The sequence below is a fragment of the Zonotrichia albicollis genome, chromosome 6 (assembly GCF_047830755.1).
Source record: "Zonotrichia albicollis isolate bZonAlb1 chromosome 6, bZonAlb1.hap1, whole genome shotgun sequence".
Lineage (NCBI taxonomy): Eukaryota > Metazoa > Chordata > Aves > Passeriformes > Passerellidae > Zonotrichia > Zonotrichia albicollis.
In genome coordinates, this window is record NC_133824.1 from 16,025,216 (window position 1) to 16,041,189 (window position 15,974).

At 43.2% G+C, this 15,974-nt stretch overlaps 1 protein-coding gene across 9 annotated transcripts in view; it reads right to left on the bottom strand.

Moving 5' to 3' along the window:
- The window catches only part of GPATCH2L (G-patch domain containing 2 like), a 39,394-nt gene extending 27,725 nt beyond the window's left edge, over positions 1-11,669 (bottom strand). For 4 of the 9 annotated variants that reach the window (XM_074542581.1, XM_074542588.1, XM_074542587.1 and 1 more), the window contains exons 1-4: positions 11,535-11,643; positions 9,965-10,635; positions 3,699-3,763; positions 190-366 (exon numbers count right to left, since the gene is read on the bottom strand). In XM_074542581.1, coding sequence (XP_074398682.1) covers positions 190-366; positions 3,699-3,763; positions 9,965-10,623 — 901 coding nt within the window. In that variant the 5' untranslated portion in view covers positions 10,624-10,635; positions 11,535-11,643. Of the gene's footprint in view, positions 1-189; positions 367-3,698; positions 3,764-9,964; positions 10,636-10,740; positions 10,886-11,514 lie in introns of all 9 variants that reach the window. The other 5 variants (XM_074542586.1, XM_074542585.1, XM_074542582.1 and 2 more) reach the window with 5 other exon arrangements.
- Positions 11,670-15,974: the final 4,305 nt, after the last annotated feature.

Consider the following 15,974-nt stretch of genomic DNA (forward strand, 5'->3'; position numbering starts at 1 on the left):
GACTGCCAATGGGAAGCTGGTACGACTATTTCAGTAAACTCGCCAATTGTGCAGCTTTTTCTTAACTGGATCTTAAAAAAAAAAAACCTAATCAGATCACCAATACCAGTTTAAATGCAACACCTAAGAAAAGAATCTACTCTTGCCATCACATCACAAGTTCTCAAATACAATTCCTTTGGACCTCACCTCTCTGAGCTGGCTGTGAGGGCAAAAGGAAGGTGGAAACAGAGAGCTTGTCCAGGCCTGAGTCAATCCTCTCCACTTCAGATCGGTGATCCGCTCCCCACTTGGGAAGAAGGTTCGGGACAGTGAATCCTGGAACACACTCTCCTTCATAAAACCAATCACTTTGCTCATCATCTCCTAAAGAAATAGGATGGAATTAGCCACAAATAACATCAAGTACCCTGGGACAGTTCCTCAAAATACTACAAGTAGGCATATCTGAATGTGAAACAGTTGAAGTCTCATTAAGAATTCATTCTTGGAGAGCCTTATATTTGTATTCTGCTTCAATGATCCTCAGTAACTACAGGGCCTCACTAAACACTTTAAACTATCCAACTCATCAGTCCCCAGAATTTCCCTATAGAACAAAGCCTCTTTATAGACCTGCCTAGGGCAGGTTTAGCACTCTGTACCTACTGCATCTCATCAACCTTAGTTCAATGTTGTGTGATGTCTTATGCAGAACTCCTTCTCTGAAGTAATTACCGCAACACCGGTAGAGGCCAATCATTTGGCACATGCTATAGGCTGTCACAGGAGAAATTTCACAAGAGAAGACCAGGCTCACAGAGTAAGCAAAAGAAACATACTGATGAGAAAGACCCCTAGTCTCCTAAGACAGCAGCTAAGACAAAAACACATAATTATCAGAAGTGGTCACTCTGAGTGTAAGTACTAACCATGCTGTGAGTTGCTCTCAATCAACTTCTTAGAATCTCTAAGAACTACAAACCCTTTGGAAAACTAAGGCAGCAGCAACAGAAGTCATGAACAAAGTCTCCACGAAGCTGGGCTGCTGTAGTTAATGCAGTTGCAATCTAAAATTGAACTGCATCAGACACGGTTCATAGTAAATGTGGCCAGAAATTCCCTGAGACCAGTAGCACATGAGCAGCGTAAGGAAAAAAAAAGCAGAAGGAGAGCAAAGAACCTGACACATGTAGCATTTCAGTGGCCCAACTCACAAATAGTCCCATGTAATTCCAAGGTCCTTCAACTTGCCTTAAAAGACTAACACACCTACCTTAGGGAAAATTCTCATTTGCCTACCACTAAGCCTCAACTCAAGCACCCCCACTAACTCTCCTTTCCTCACTGACTTACATTATTCCTGACCAAAGTCCATTATGTCTACTCACACGTCTGGCTGGGAACAAAAAAATAAAAAAGAAAGAAAAAAAGAAAAAAAAAAGAATATAAGAAAGTAAAAAAACTCATTCTAATAAGAATGCTGCGATCTTGCACATAACAGAAGAAGCAACACACAAAACCAACTCTGATCAACAACAGGGAGGACAACCAGAACACTTCATCCCAAAGATCTGACATTGTTTTTTCTGCCATGCACCAAGTTGACCTACCAGTTTTATCTTGAAGTATAAAAATCCCTTCTACATTTCATAGCAAGTTAAAATTAAGTAATGTTGAATAGTTCTTCTAAGAGATCTTCATTTGTGCAAAACTACTCCTAGAAATTTGGGCATAGTGCCCTGTCTACCTCAAATCACTGTTTCCACAAGACAAACTTTAACCATCAGCATCATATGCTAATATTCAGTCATTTGCACTGTGAGAGATCCCAATGTATGTAACAAATATCAAACAAAAAAAACCCACTTTACAATTAAATTATGAACTGGAATCATTCTCTGCTCATAGAAGTGCGCTGGTATGTGCAGTTGAAAAGATGATTTATTTAATTAGCAACAGTACAAATTTTACATGATACGACCTCAAAATAAGGAGGGAAAAACCCCGCATTTATTTAAGAATGCTGCCAGATTAAGTTTCCCATTATTCAGCCTGTAATTGTGCTGGAAAACTATTTATAAGGTGATGATCTGTGACAAAAAAATTTTTGCACTCTCTCCATCTTACTGACATGGAAAGCTGTTGGTTTTTTATTTACTTTATGACTAAGAATTGTTAAGAAAAAAAAAGGAAAAGGAGATATTTTTTATTTAGTCTGAAAGTGCAACAATATTTTTAACCTTTTAACGTAACTGTAATCTAAAACATCCTGGCCAGAAAGCTATGACAGTATCAACTCTTCGAACAGAGAGAGACCTGATGACAAGGATGCCAAACCTCTTCTCTTACCTAGACAGGGAAGGCTGTAATTGGACTTGATAAATTCATCTAAGTCATATTTCTACATGTTCCTGTATAGTGAGCATCCTACTTCCAGTAACAGCCAAAAGTTAATGTCTAAAACAGGGTACAAAATCAGGGCAAGTATATAGGGCAAGCATATAGACAAGTATATATAAACACTATCCAGTCTCCATCAATCTTGTCTCAGGTGATGAAGTAAAACACTTCAGTCACCACTCTGTTTTGTCATCTAATAGACAAGTGCTCACTAATTTCAGCTCCCCCTGAACAATTATCAATAAAAAGAGAGGGCAAAAGATTCTACTTTTCTCTTGCCTTTGAAGAACCACAGTCTAGAAACAGTTATTTTTCAGCAACAGTCAAAGCTGGTATTTGAAATCCCTACTCTTAAGCAAAGTATTATACTCCCCTAAGATCACAGACTGGTCCCACAGCCTAAAATACCATCAGAAACCACATAAGCATGTTTGCTATGATGGTGTTGCTTCACACAGGTACCCGGGCCATTAACAAGCTAGTGGAAGCAGTATATCCTATTGAGCGACTGGTGCTACTTCCTTTAGCACTCATATATTCCCAAAGGAGAGCTCATCCAAATCTTAGCTTGTGAAATGTGACAGAATCAGAGTGCACAGAATTGCAGGTCTCTAGGGTCACATTCCACGTGCTCCAAATGTAATAGCCCTCAATGCCAGTGCGTCTACTACAACCTATTTCACACTGCTGCCCTATCCCCCATCAACTGAACACTATGCTGCGGTTGATAAATAAAACCAGATTGCACTTCACACTCAAAACTCCTAAGATACTGTTTCTACAACAGACATTGAAAATACAACATTCAACTCATGCCCACAAGAGCAAGGAAAGAACATATATTTAAAGAAATGAGAACTATCATATATCACCATCATCTTCTCAGCATAGTCTATTAGGTAACTTGTCAGCATTAAGTAATTTTTTTTCCCATCTTCTCTTCCTGCCTATAGAAAAAACAACTAAGATTTCAGGTACTAATGGTATGTAGACAACCATTAAAACACCTACAGAAACAAATCATAAGCTCTGCTTTTTCATTATGAAGAGCTCTCAAATTCCTCTTGTATGTCTGTGCCTTTCCACAATAATAGCTTCTTATATTGCAAATATTATGGATCTCATACACAAAGTATTTCATTAGAGAAAGTGTAGTGTTAAGAAAATCATACATTTGTAGCCCTCATCTCATTGGTTAACTTCTAGCTGCTCCCTGCCACTGGCTCTGTCTCTTTTCAAATATAGATCTTCCTTTGCACTTGCAAAGAAAGGAACTCCCTAGCAGCACATGAAGAAAATCACAGGACACCTGTTACCTTGGCGGCCTTCATCATTGGTAAAGAGGCCAGTATCACTGCTGCTGCAAACACTGCTGGTTTCACTGGAACAAAAACAGAGAAAAAAAACATGGTTACAATTGCAACAGGCACAATACAAAAACCACTCTGCTGCATCTTACTAGCTTCTCCAAGACCAAAATGTTTTACATGTCTCACAAAAATTGAATTTCAGACACATAACTGGCTCTAGAAAAGAACGTAACTGCTTTCTTTCTGTTAAAGCTTATCAATGCTGCATCACTTGAAAAAGAGTAGAATCCTGTACCTAGTTTAGTTCTAAGTTATCAAGAAGTAATTAATTAAATGGCATTTGCCTCAGGTACTAGAATTATGAACCTAACTATGGCATCATGTGGAATACTCACCAGGAAATTAAGCGCAGTTAAAAACACTGGCCTTGGGTCACTTAACTGAAAACCCTCCTAAGTTTTCTATTTCAGATTCCTTTTCCTCAAAAATGTTACACTATCACACAGCCTCCTCACCACCAACTTGTATTTTATGTGGAGTAAAGAGCAGCTGTGACATTTACAAATCTCCAGCTAAATACCTTAGCACAGCATGACTTGATCCTGCTGAACACAACCTTGTCATAGCATTTTGCATTGCTTCGCATTTCCTGAAGCAGTTAGAGAAGATTTAATTCTCGAACAAAAGAATAGAGCTAGAAATTAATGTGTAGAAAGCTATTAATTGACTTGCAAAGCTAGACAAATATTTGTAGCAGAAGTACCTGCTCATGTCAGTCCCAAGCATCGGAAGGCTTTAATGATGACTGGAACTCATTCCTTGGACACTTCAGGCAGTACTTCCTCTGATTTAGCTGAGAGATACCAGGACAAGCAGAAACTACTTACTGCCTCCTCCCTGAGCACTAAAACCTTAGATGTGAACACCAGGTGTAAGTCAGCACTAGAATCAGTCCCCAGTCAGGGAATGCTGTTTGAAAGTATCTCTGGATGCCACTCTTCCAGGGAAACTGGATCATACTAGAGATCATACCAGAAACCCCTGATTTACAAGGCTGAATAATGAGGGACCACAAAATACGTCACTCCAAAGAACTGCAGGCACAGAATAAAACTCTATTTTGATAGCATATTGTTGGTCTTAGAAAACACACTCTAAAGTATAGTCAAGTCAACTCATCATGATGGATATCTAAAATTCTGTATCTTCATCAGCGTATAAAGGCCATTTATACTTAAAGGATGAACAATCTATACAGCATGCTCACCTTACAGCATGCAAGTTAATATCAAATTCCAAATTAATCCATTACAAAGCCAGGCCATGCATTCATCCTCCCACATACACACCACAGCAATTAAGACCAAGGACTGAGAACCACAAATTAATTGTTCATCCCAAGCTCTCCTACCACCTGACTGTATGACCCTGGGCCAATCCCTTAGCGTGCCTGCTTTCCCTTTTGATAGCTTGGATAAACAATCCTCACAAGCTGCAGATGTGAGGACCGAGTGACTGCTTCATAAGGTTTTTAGCATCCTCAGAGGAAAGGTGCCTGAGAAAGGAAAAAGCACTGACAAGCACCCAGGTCATATTAACTGTACTTTATAAGCATCGTGTTGCACTGAGAGCTCTTTAGTTCCTTACAGATAAGCATCACTGCCAGTGCTTTACAGGAACAAACTTTTAGGGATTTCACCCTCTTCACTACCCCTTTTACACTGCAGGGCTGAACACGAACTAGACTCCTATGCAGGCCTTTCTGTAGGTCCAGTAAGCACTGATTAATGACCTCCACTTGCAAAGGAGGCTACTTACCTTAACCATGAAATAATGAATGCTATTGATCCGACAAGCTACTACTATAGAGGGTTATTGATCACCCAATCTTTGGTTAAAATGGTCCTCATTTAGCAATTTCACTGTCGCAAACACCTGAAGCAAAGCATGCTTATAATTAAATAGTTTGGGGGAGTTAAACTGAGAGGTGATGGACAGAGATCTCAGGTTTCCCCCATTTATTCTTTTGCCTGAGCTATTGTTTGTGTCAGGAGGGATATTGATTTTCTATAAAAATAAGAAAACAAGAGGCACCGAGGGGCTGCAGAAGGTCAGGCTGGGCTGGAAAAGGAGGGGAAGCAGAACACTCTGTCTTTGTCACTTGCCTTCCAAGACAGGAATTATTTTATTTTTTTTTTATGGAGAGACTGGCCTCCAATTCATCAGCTTAGCCAGACTCATGAATGCAACTGCAGACTGTCATCAAAGTAGCTCCCTTCCAAAGGGTAAAGCAACTTAACTGCACATTCAGGATGAGCGATGGTCACATTCTCACGCCAGAACATTGTACTGGTTTTGGCTGGCACACAGTTAAATTTTCTCATAGCAGCACTTTGGTTCTATGTTTTGGATTTGTGATCAGTGTTGATAGCACAGGGACGTTTTAGTTATTGCTGGGCAGCACTTACACAGTGCCAATGCTTTCTCACACTGCCCTGCCAGTGAGCAGGCTGGGAGTGCACAAGAAGATGGGAGGTACACAGGCTGGACAGCTGACCCTGGCTGACCACACTGATATCCTACATCAGATAATGTCATGCTTAGCAATAAAAGCTGGGAAAAAGAAGAATGAAGCCGGGGACATTTGGAGTTGTGGTGTTTGTCTTCCCAAATAATGTTACAAATGATGGAGTTCTGCATTCTTGGAGATGGCTGAACACCTGCCTGCTGATAGGAAATAGTGAATTCCTTATTTTGCTTTGCTTCCGCACTATAGCTTTTGCTTTACCTACTAAATCAACTTTACCTAAAGCTGAAGAGCTTTTACACTTTTAGTCTTCCGTTCTTCTCCCTCATCCCCACAGGGGAGTGAGCAGGTGGCGTTATGGAGCTGAGCTGCCTATCCAGGTTAAACCACAACCAATACATCAGCATTAAGCCAGTGAAATCTCACAGCATTGGTGGAGCAGTAGAATCCCAAGTTTGAAAAAGTCACAGAGTTTTGGTTCTTGAAAACAGATGAGACCAACTGCATACTTTTTCCCAAGTAAACACACTACTCAAAGTGATTTTTAGACAGCTCTTGTACTATGGTTTGTTCTGCCCTCAAACCAAACCCAGAACATTCTGGAAGTGCTCAGTTTAGATCAAAAAGAGAGAAAACTTCAGCACTCAATATATAATTTGCCTTTGTTTTATTATGGCTGCAGGGAATCTCAAAACATTTAGGGACAGAAAGGCATATTACTTCTAACAGTCGTAGCAGCTAATTGTCACCTTTACACAAATGACTGCTTAAACTAAAACTTGTTTCCTTTGTTGTTTCCACAGTTATTTATAGATTAGGCATTGGGTCATGTCATTACCCAATTCAGAACCATCATAATTTCCTTACTGTGTTCCTGCACATCCATCCTTCTCTGAATTTATGTTCATCTTTTGCTATGTTTGGCAAACAATTTCAAAGATTTCATTATATGTACACTTGGATCACAATACTGCAGCTCATCTTCCTCCAGGAAAGGACTGGACATAGTCCCAGAAGCAAACTAGAAAAAAACCTTTTTCCTTGTTAAGAACCTATATCCAAGACTTTTTCAGCGAATGGGAGTTCATCAACTGAATAAACAGGTCTTTGACCTGACTTAGGATAGGAAGCCTTGTAGAAAGCAGAGAAAATATAGGATATTTCAGCATTTACAGATTCATTCCTAAACCAAGAAATTGTCAGTGTAGGGGAGGAAAAATAAGTTTAAAAAAACAAATCCATTCTGAATACAGAACTTAGTTTGCCTGAAAACCCACTTCATTTTGTCACGTTCCATATTGTTAGAGGAGTGAACAGTAGTGGAACCAGTTCAGTATGAAAGTTTTGTAAATCACCAGATCACCACAGATTGCTTACAAGTCCCACAAGCAGCATCAGTCACCTTTCATCCCATCAGCTTGTGATGACAACCACACCATTTGCTCTCCCAGGCATCCAATTTTCTTCTCCTTTCCTCAGGATATGCCCTTGTCATACATCTGTGAAAAGTACTTCCCTCACTGTACCAGAAAAAACAGCTAGAGCACAGTGGGAGTGAGGCAGACACAGGCAGTTTCACAGCAAAGGGCTATATTTAGAGCAGCAGAGACCAAAGCATGATCTTTCACTGCTGTGAGGGATACTCTGCAGTGAAGAGGGCTGTATATATTACTCCCTCCAACTGTGGCCCTCCCTAGTGAGTCACAGCACAGATCACACATGTGGTGTTGGAGAGGTCAAATATTCCAAGCACTAGCTTTCCAGAGAGAATCCCAAGTATTTGGCAGCAGATGGTAAGTGTCATTTGATGCATATACTTGCACAATAATTAGTCTGAGAGCAAGGGACAACTGAGACAGAACAAAGCCATCTCCCAGCATGGTCCTCAAGTCTGGACATAGCTCTTTATTTACTCTTTCCAAGGCTGGCACAAATAAAGGCTGGATGAAAGCCTGCTGGTTTAAGTTCAAGTCTGACATGATGGAACAGACCCTGACTGGTGTTAAAAAAACCAACTCAAGGAACACTGTCCATCACTGCCACATCTAGTAAGGGTATCTCTCAGTCCATCACCACTGACATGCACTATTCAGGAGCTGCTTAGCACACTTCTTTTCCTGGACTACTAGCAAACAGCTCTAAGAAGATAAAACTACTCTAACAACTAGCAACAAAAGGTTTCCATCCACAAGTTTCTTGTAAAGCCCCACCTCACACCCACTTTTTAGGAATAACAGCCACTCTTAAAAGAAAAAAGTGACCACTCTGTAAGAGTTACATGCTATAAATCACAACTGACCCAGTAAAAATGCAATAGTGGTTCCCAGACCACAGTGAGGACTTACTATAACCTAAGCTTTTCACAGGGTCCCAGAAAACAGCACTGAGAAGTCTGCAATTCCAGCTATTATCCACAAAGCCATAGTAATGAAGTACCACCTGTCCACTCTGACAAACTGCAGGAGCTAGACTGTCACAACACTTAATTGAACCTCAACATATGAACAATCATATTGTATCAAAGAGTTAAGACTTTCCAAATCCACTCTCCTCTGATAGTGACTACTTCAGTGCTTGAGAAAAGAACATGAGAATATGACAAACAGACTTCTCTGTATGTTCCTCTAGCTTTTAGAAGTCAGCAGCTTAAGGACTTCCTGAGTGGGATCTTTCATCTGAGCTGTAATGTTTAACAGCCCCTGATATGCCTATGGTCCACATCTCCCTTTTGAACATATTTAAATTTTGACCTCTAAAATGTCCTGCAGTAGAGAGTTCCAGATCTCATGTTTCCTGAAAAAGAATGCTTTTTGTTTGTTTTAAATGTCTCCTCAATGTCTGCTGTTCTTACACAATGATAATTAGAAAATCAGTGATCACATGTGCTTTTTGTATGCCATTCATTAAGAAATTTCCTCCATTTAATTCTCAGCAGCTGCCTCTTTTCTAACCTGAAAAATCTCTTCTGACAGAAGCAGTTTTATGATCCTAAACCTTAGACAGAGAGCATAAAAGTCACAGTTGGAGAAAAAAATTCCCAAGGGCAACGCAAATTTAGACCACGACATTTACATGATTTATTTTAATCCCTTGTATGTGATTCTGCCACAAATTCATCAAAGTTCTCCAAAACTGGACACCAAGGCACCAGACTCCACTGATGCACAGTGCTTATCCTGTAAGTAACATAAGCTGCCCTCAATTTCTTCATCTTCTCACCACATTCTCCCCATAGCTAGGCTTTAACGATCAGATCAAGAGCAGAAATGTAGAACTGCAAGGAAGGTTAGACTGAGGTTCACACAGCACCTGCACAGAGGACCAGCAGTAATGATGGGAGATCTGATCTGTAATCTACCACTACTTAAATGCTGACAATAAGAAACTGAGATCAGCTCGTACCAATCATGCAACACAAGTGCCAGCTGGGGGTTTACTCCCAGAACCACAGGCCACAAGCATGCTGCAAGGCCACTGTCATTTCAGAGGACTCTTTGTGTAACAGGAGCCAGAAACCTATCAGCTTGCCAACTTCTCAAGGAAGCATTCTGGGTCATCATACAATACTGACAGGAAAGACTCTGAACAAATCTACATTTTAGAAGCAGCTGAGATATTTCTCATCCTCACAAAAAGAGCAGCATTGAATAATTTTAAGAACTTCAAAAAGCAAGGAACAGCATTTACAAGCAGCTGCAAGCAAGGCAGCCATCTGACTAGCACAGGGAAGAAACTGAGATCTCACCATTCCGACATGTTTTCATCTGAACCCTGTTTCTGATCATCAGCTTCACACTCCATCCGCTCCTTCCTTCCCCCGTTGCTGAGGAAGGGCCTGTTCTCTCCTGACTCGCAAAGGCCATGACTGGATGATGTCCAAGGGGCATTCTCTTTCCAGCGTGAAAGACGCTGTTTCTTGGCTGACTTGAACCTGCAGCCCCTCTCATAGTTCCACTCTGACACCCTGAGCTTTTGCTGGAGACTGGCAGCCACCTCTGATGTCACACGTTTGACTTTCCGTCGGCGCCTGAGAGGTCGGCAGGGCGCATTCTCTGTAAAGGAGTCTGACTCATGCCACAAGTGTTGCTTGCTCCTCAGGGTGGCACTAAGAGCTGGATGCCGTTTGACCACTGCCATGTCATCAGAGTCACTGAAATTCGCTGTCAGCACCTCACGGCAATCCTTGACAGCTTCGTCCAAGCTCGACTCTGAGGCCTCGCTGTAGCAGCAGGCATGTTCTGCCTGATGTGTGAAGTCTGAGCGTCGCTTACGACCCCGTCTCTTACGAAGCTGACGCCGCTGCTGCCGTGGGCTTAGCGCCATCTCTTCCCATAGCTCATCCAGTTTGTTCTGCTCTGAAGTCTGCTCTAAAGCTGAGGCCAAGTCATGCACCAGTTCATCCATTGGCAATGCCTACTAAAAATGACAGTAATTAGCACCAAATACAAATACTGTTACCAACACATCTCTGAACTGTAGTATGCTATACCCTTTGTAACATTAAAGGAGTTGGACACTTACTTCGAAATAACCTGGGAGGACCCAATGCAGGACAACTGCCACTTCTTGGCAGGGTTAAATCCTTTCTGCAAGGGTTAAATCCCTCTTCTAGTCATGGTGGCACACATCTCTCTCTACTCCAGCAGTTGGGTTGAGTGCTCTGTGTCTGAAAAGGCCTTAAGGTTCATCTTTTGTGTTGAAGCAGCATGCTTAATTACACATCCCAAAGGATACGGAAGCCGGCAACTAGTTTTTGCTACCGGCATCAGTAAAGCAATAGAGAAGGATCAGCCTGCTTGACAAACAGATTGAGTCTTCCAAAAGGTACACAAGCAGCAAAGCTGGGAGTAAAATAGATGGTAAAACAGGTAGTTTGCAAGCCAGCACCACTTCAGCTGTAAAGCAAGGCGCACGGGACGCTGGGCTCCTTAGAACAGGGTGTATGAGACCAAGCCCCAACTCCTACTGCCGGAAAATACCACCGCTACACCTCAGGGCTGTCAGTGTGCCAATCCTAAAGTCCTGGCCAAATCCCTCATCTCACAACACTCCTCTCCCTACGCGTGCCTTGCAGGCGTGGGCTTTCTCTTCCCACCGGGCTCAGAAACACCCGCACCTCCAGCCCGGTGAACTACCCACTGCCGCAGGCCGCCTCCCTTATTCCTCAGCGACCCGGCCGCACTGGCTCCCTTCTCTACGGAGACGCCGCTGCTTCTGCCCGACACGCCCCAGCTTCACCGGGAAAGGCTCGGAAAACTGCCCCCACCGCCCCGAACGCACAGCCTCCTGCCGCACCTGCCCGCGACCCCGCTCACCGGCCAGCGCCCCGCTCCGCCAGCCCCTCGTCAGCGCCGCTTCCGGCCTCCCCGGGCCACTTCCTCCGCCCGCCCCGCCCGCGGGCGGGGCCGCCGCCGAGCCGTGACGGCCCGGCCGGGCCAGCGCCGCCCCGCCGCCCGGCCCGCCCCCGAGCGCGGCCCGCTGCCGGCGTCCGTGCTCCTCTGTGCGCTGACGCTGTGGCTGGTGCCGCCCGTGGAGCCATTGCAGAGCCGTCACCTGCCAGCGGGGCAGCCCTTGCCTATACGTAACTTTTAGCTGCTTGGTTATTTTATTTGTAATGGACAGTAAATAAACTTGGTACTCAAACTCCTCCGTTTCGTTGCTGCCACGCTAGTGTTGTGCATCCTAAATTAAACTTCACAGTGCTGCTCCCCTCTCCTTAAGGCTTGCATCTCTTTTCCCATCGTGCCAGCTTACACATCACCAGCAGCCATCAAAATAAAGCTAGGTGTGAACCTGCCACCATCCAGTTTTGAATAACATTCCGGTTATTTCTCAGCTTTTATGATGCTTCTTCAGCGGGTTTGGAGTGGGTTTTTTTCATCGTCGTTTTGTTTTGGTTTATTTTCGGGAATTTTTTTGCTGGATTTTTTTGATTGGGTGGTATTTGGAGTTTGTTGTTTTTGTTTGTTTGTTTGTTTGGGGGTTTTGTTCGTTTGTTTTTGTTTGGTTTTGGATGGAGGTTGAGAGTGGGTTTTTGTTAGGGTTTGGTTTTTCTGATTGGTTTTGGGGTTTTTTTCCCCAGAAGGGTGTTTGGGGTTTTCTTAACTGACATAGCTGCACTCACATTCAAGCCAATACTGGTTCGTTTTTCATGTAATGTTTTACAGTGCAGCATATTGAAAGTTTTGCCAGAGTCCATATCTATATTATGTTTGAGTTATTCTCTTCACTAATTTTGTAAATTAAATCAAAATAAAGCAATCAGATTTATTTAGATGTGATTTATTCTGTGTAAATGTATACTACTGCCTTTTGCTCACAGATCTCTTATCCTTTGTATTCTTACTTTTCCCCCCTTTTCTGTTTAATCCATCACGTTGCCAGGAACAGAAGTTACTCTGAAAGGGTGATATTTGCCAAGACCACTGCTGCCTCCCTACTCCCACCACAAAAGACTGGTGCTGTGTTTGTTCTTCCTCAGTCCTCTGGCACCCTCCCTAGTTTGTCAAGATACTTCAAAAATAACTGAATCCTTGAGTTTACCATTGATTCCTACACCCCAACAGGACAAGCTTCATTTAGCTTTGCTGAACTTTCTTCATGCTGTTTATCTGACCAGTCCTTCGTGCCAGTCTGAGCCATCATGTTAACATTTTCATTTCCTTGTAGTTCTCTATTATTTCCTTGGAAAATAAATATATAAAAAAAAGAAAAGCAGTCAATAGGTAGATTTTGTTTTATCCCGTTTCCAATACCTGACTTGATTAAAGTTACTTTATGTGCACAAACTTGCCTGTAAAATTGTGTCCTTTTAGTTTTTTAACCCTTTCTGGGGCAGTAACTCACCTTACTTGTTAGCAGCATTTTGTTTTCCCAGCCAGTTTCCTATTTCCAATACAGGGGTTTTCTTTTTACTCTCAGATCTGAGAGAAAATCCCTCCTAAAATCTAATCCTGTTTCACCGCTGCAATCCTTTTTCATGCTTCAGGATATAAAACAGCTACAAAATGTCTGGGTTAGAGAGAAACTCCCCTGATGGGAAGGTTATTCTGTAAACATCACTTCAGAGCTTCTTACCCCTTCATTTCAAGCACTCAATACTGGCTGCTGTTCCAGGCAGGATAACAAACCAGACAAACAATTGTGTACAAGAAATCCTGTATTCAGATGTCCTGGGGAGATGGCAGCAGATGCCCATTCTAATTTCTCTTATTTTCCCCTCATTTCCCAACTAGTTCTCTGTTCTCTGTAGGTCAACAAAATGTTTTTCAAGTGGTATAAATTTTAATTCACCTGTCCATTATTTTTTTCCACATTCAACACTCAAACCCAAATTTCTGCAGATATTGCCAGCATTTGGCCTGAGTAAAGACCACATACTGGCACACAGGGTCGGTTTTCTGTGAGAGAGATAGGGCAAAAGCAATAGACAGGATGAAAAAGCTCTTGCAATTGCAAGGGTCCCAAGAACTAAATGGTTACCACAAAGGAGCACTGATGTGGAAAAAATTTGGAATAGAAGTTCAAGAAATATAATGAGGATTATAATTTGGAATAGGAGTTCAAGAAATATAATGAGGCAGTTGGGATAATCTGGTTTTGAGCAGTTTATGGTATTTCTGTGCAGTCTTACAAGATTCACCCTGACATAGGACAGCAAAAGTTAATTTTGAATCCTTGTCTGCATTGAACTTCATCCCACATCCCTGGCAAATTGTTTACTCTCTGTGCACTTTGTAAGTTGCCTGAATGGGAACTGTCCCAACTTGTCAGCACTAGTTTTGCTCATTAAATGCTCCAGGGATACAAAATGTTCAGCACTCTTACCCCACATGGATCCATCACTGGGCTTTGTAAGGATGTTTTTTTTTCCTGCCTAGAGGTTGCGGTCACCTGTGCTGAACTGCTGCTGGGCCTGGAGGCAGGAGAGGGTGTGTTAGTGGTGAGGGACATTTCTGAGGCAAGCAGGAGAGGAAGCTTGGCTGGATGCTCTCTGCTTGTTGTGGCAGCACCTCGGCCCAGCTCCCTCCTTGCTGGGCAGCAGGAGCCGTTCAGCCCAGTAGGATGGGGAGAGCAGCAGGGTCATTGCTCTACCCCAGCAAATGCTCTGCCTCGTCCCATGACATTTCACAGCAAAACCTTCCAGGGGTTAAAAGGAAAAAGAGAGACAGAAAGGGGACAAGAGACAAAGGGAGGAATAAAGTCAAAAAATGTGCCGTGAAGCTTCTTGCAGCAAAATGCGGAGAAAGTCATTTCCAACTTCTTTCATCTCGGAGATGAAGCCACTAAATAAAAGGGCAGCGCAGAACACAAGGGCTTTTAATCTGTCTCATCTCCTTCATAATAACTGCAAATTTTCCCTGGGCTCCTGGGAGTGAGCCTCTTTCCTCTGTCTTTGCCTTATCTCCCCCCTCCATATTTCACAGCCGGCTCGGCTCCCCTCACTCGGCTGCCCCCGGCCTAGTCTCCGAGAGGCCTGTGGGAGCCGCCAGCTCCCAGGGCCTCATTGTTCCCGGCTTGGGAGGAAGCTCAGGGAGGGAATTGAAGGCAAGTCAAAGGGAAACGGCATCATCGCTGCTTCATTAATGGGAACCTTTCAGCAGAAAACATATCAGAGCGAGGTCTTTTCAGAGGCAGTAATTAGCAATTTGGAGCCTTCCCCCCTCAGGAGATGCAGCTGCGATCTAACAAGTGGGAGCAGTGCTCGCCTCCTTTTGCGCTTCATATTTATTGTTTTTCATTTTCTCCATCTTCCTTCCATTGTCCAGCCTCCTCCTCATGGCCAGATAAGGGCCCTTTATTAATCACTCTCTTTTAATTCTTCATTAATGATAATAACTTTCTCTGGTGTGCGAAGAGGAGTTAATCTTTCCTGGGTATTGAGAAAGGACAGGGCTGAAAGGGAGGGAGGGAGGGAGTGAGGGAGGGAGAAGTGCACGGTGGACAAGGCTGTACTGCCACGCTTTCTTCCTGCCCCACCACCTGGAAGGAGTTTCTGGAGACTTTGGCTGTTGAGTTGCAAGTTGCCCTCTGGAAAATCTTGGGCTGTCAGTTTGGTCCAGCTGTGTGGGTGTGCTGGGATGTACCCACTCTCAGAGATCCAGTCCTTACCAGAAATAGGTGTACATTGGCCAGAGGGAGAGACCTTGTCTGTGCATCAAACACTCACCAGCATCTTGGTGTGACTAACCAGCACTGTCTACTTGTCTTGGAAGAACACTCCCTCGGATGCCTTCAAAGCACATTTTCCCAAGTCCAAGTTGAAACAGTACCGGAAAGTGACAGAAATGGTATCTGGAAGGCTCTGCACATGTCAAGACCCTTCTAGGAACTTCTCCCTAGGAGCTGGTACAGTCTGCCTTGGATTGCTCCCATCTGGAGGTGCCAGTCCACCAACATTTGTGTGAGGTGATGCCAGGCTGGCTCAGCATGGACAGCCCAGTGTCAAAAGCTCGGTGAAAATGGCAAGGATGGGGAGGAGGCTGTCATGGAGGCTCTGGCTATGTGTGTAAGGCAACAGTCACTGAATACCAGCCCCAAGAACATAGCTAGGGAGGACAATCCAAACACACTCACAGAGCTCAGCTTCTTTTCCTGGTGTTTCGTACCACTGGGTTCATTCAAACTCCTGCTAGTGAAGGCCGTGCAAACTGATCTACTGATAGCTTTAATAGTGGACCTCATGGTAGCTCTTTCTGAGTAACTGGGCAAGTCACTATCAATTAAGAATATTTTAGTACTACCAAATATGATGA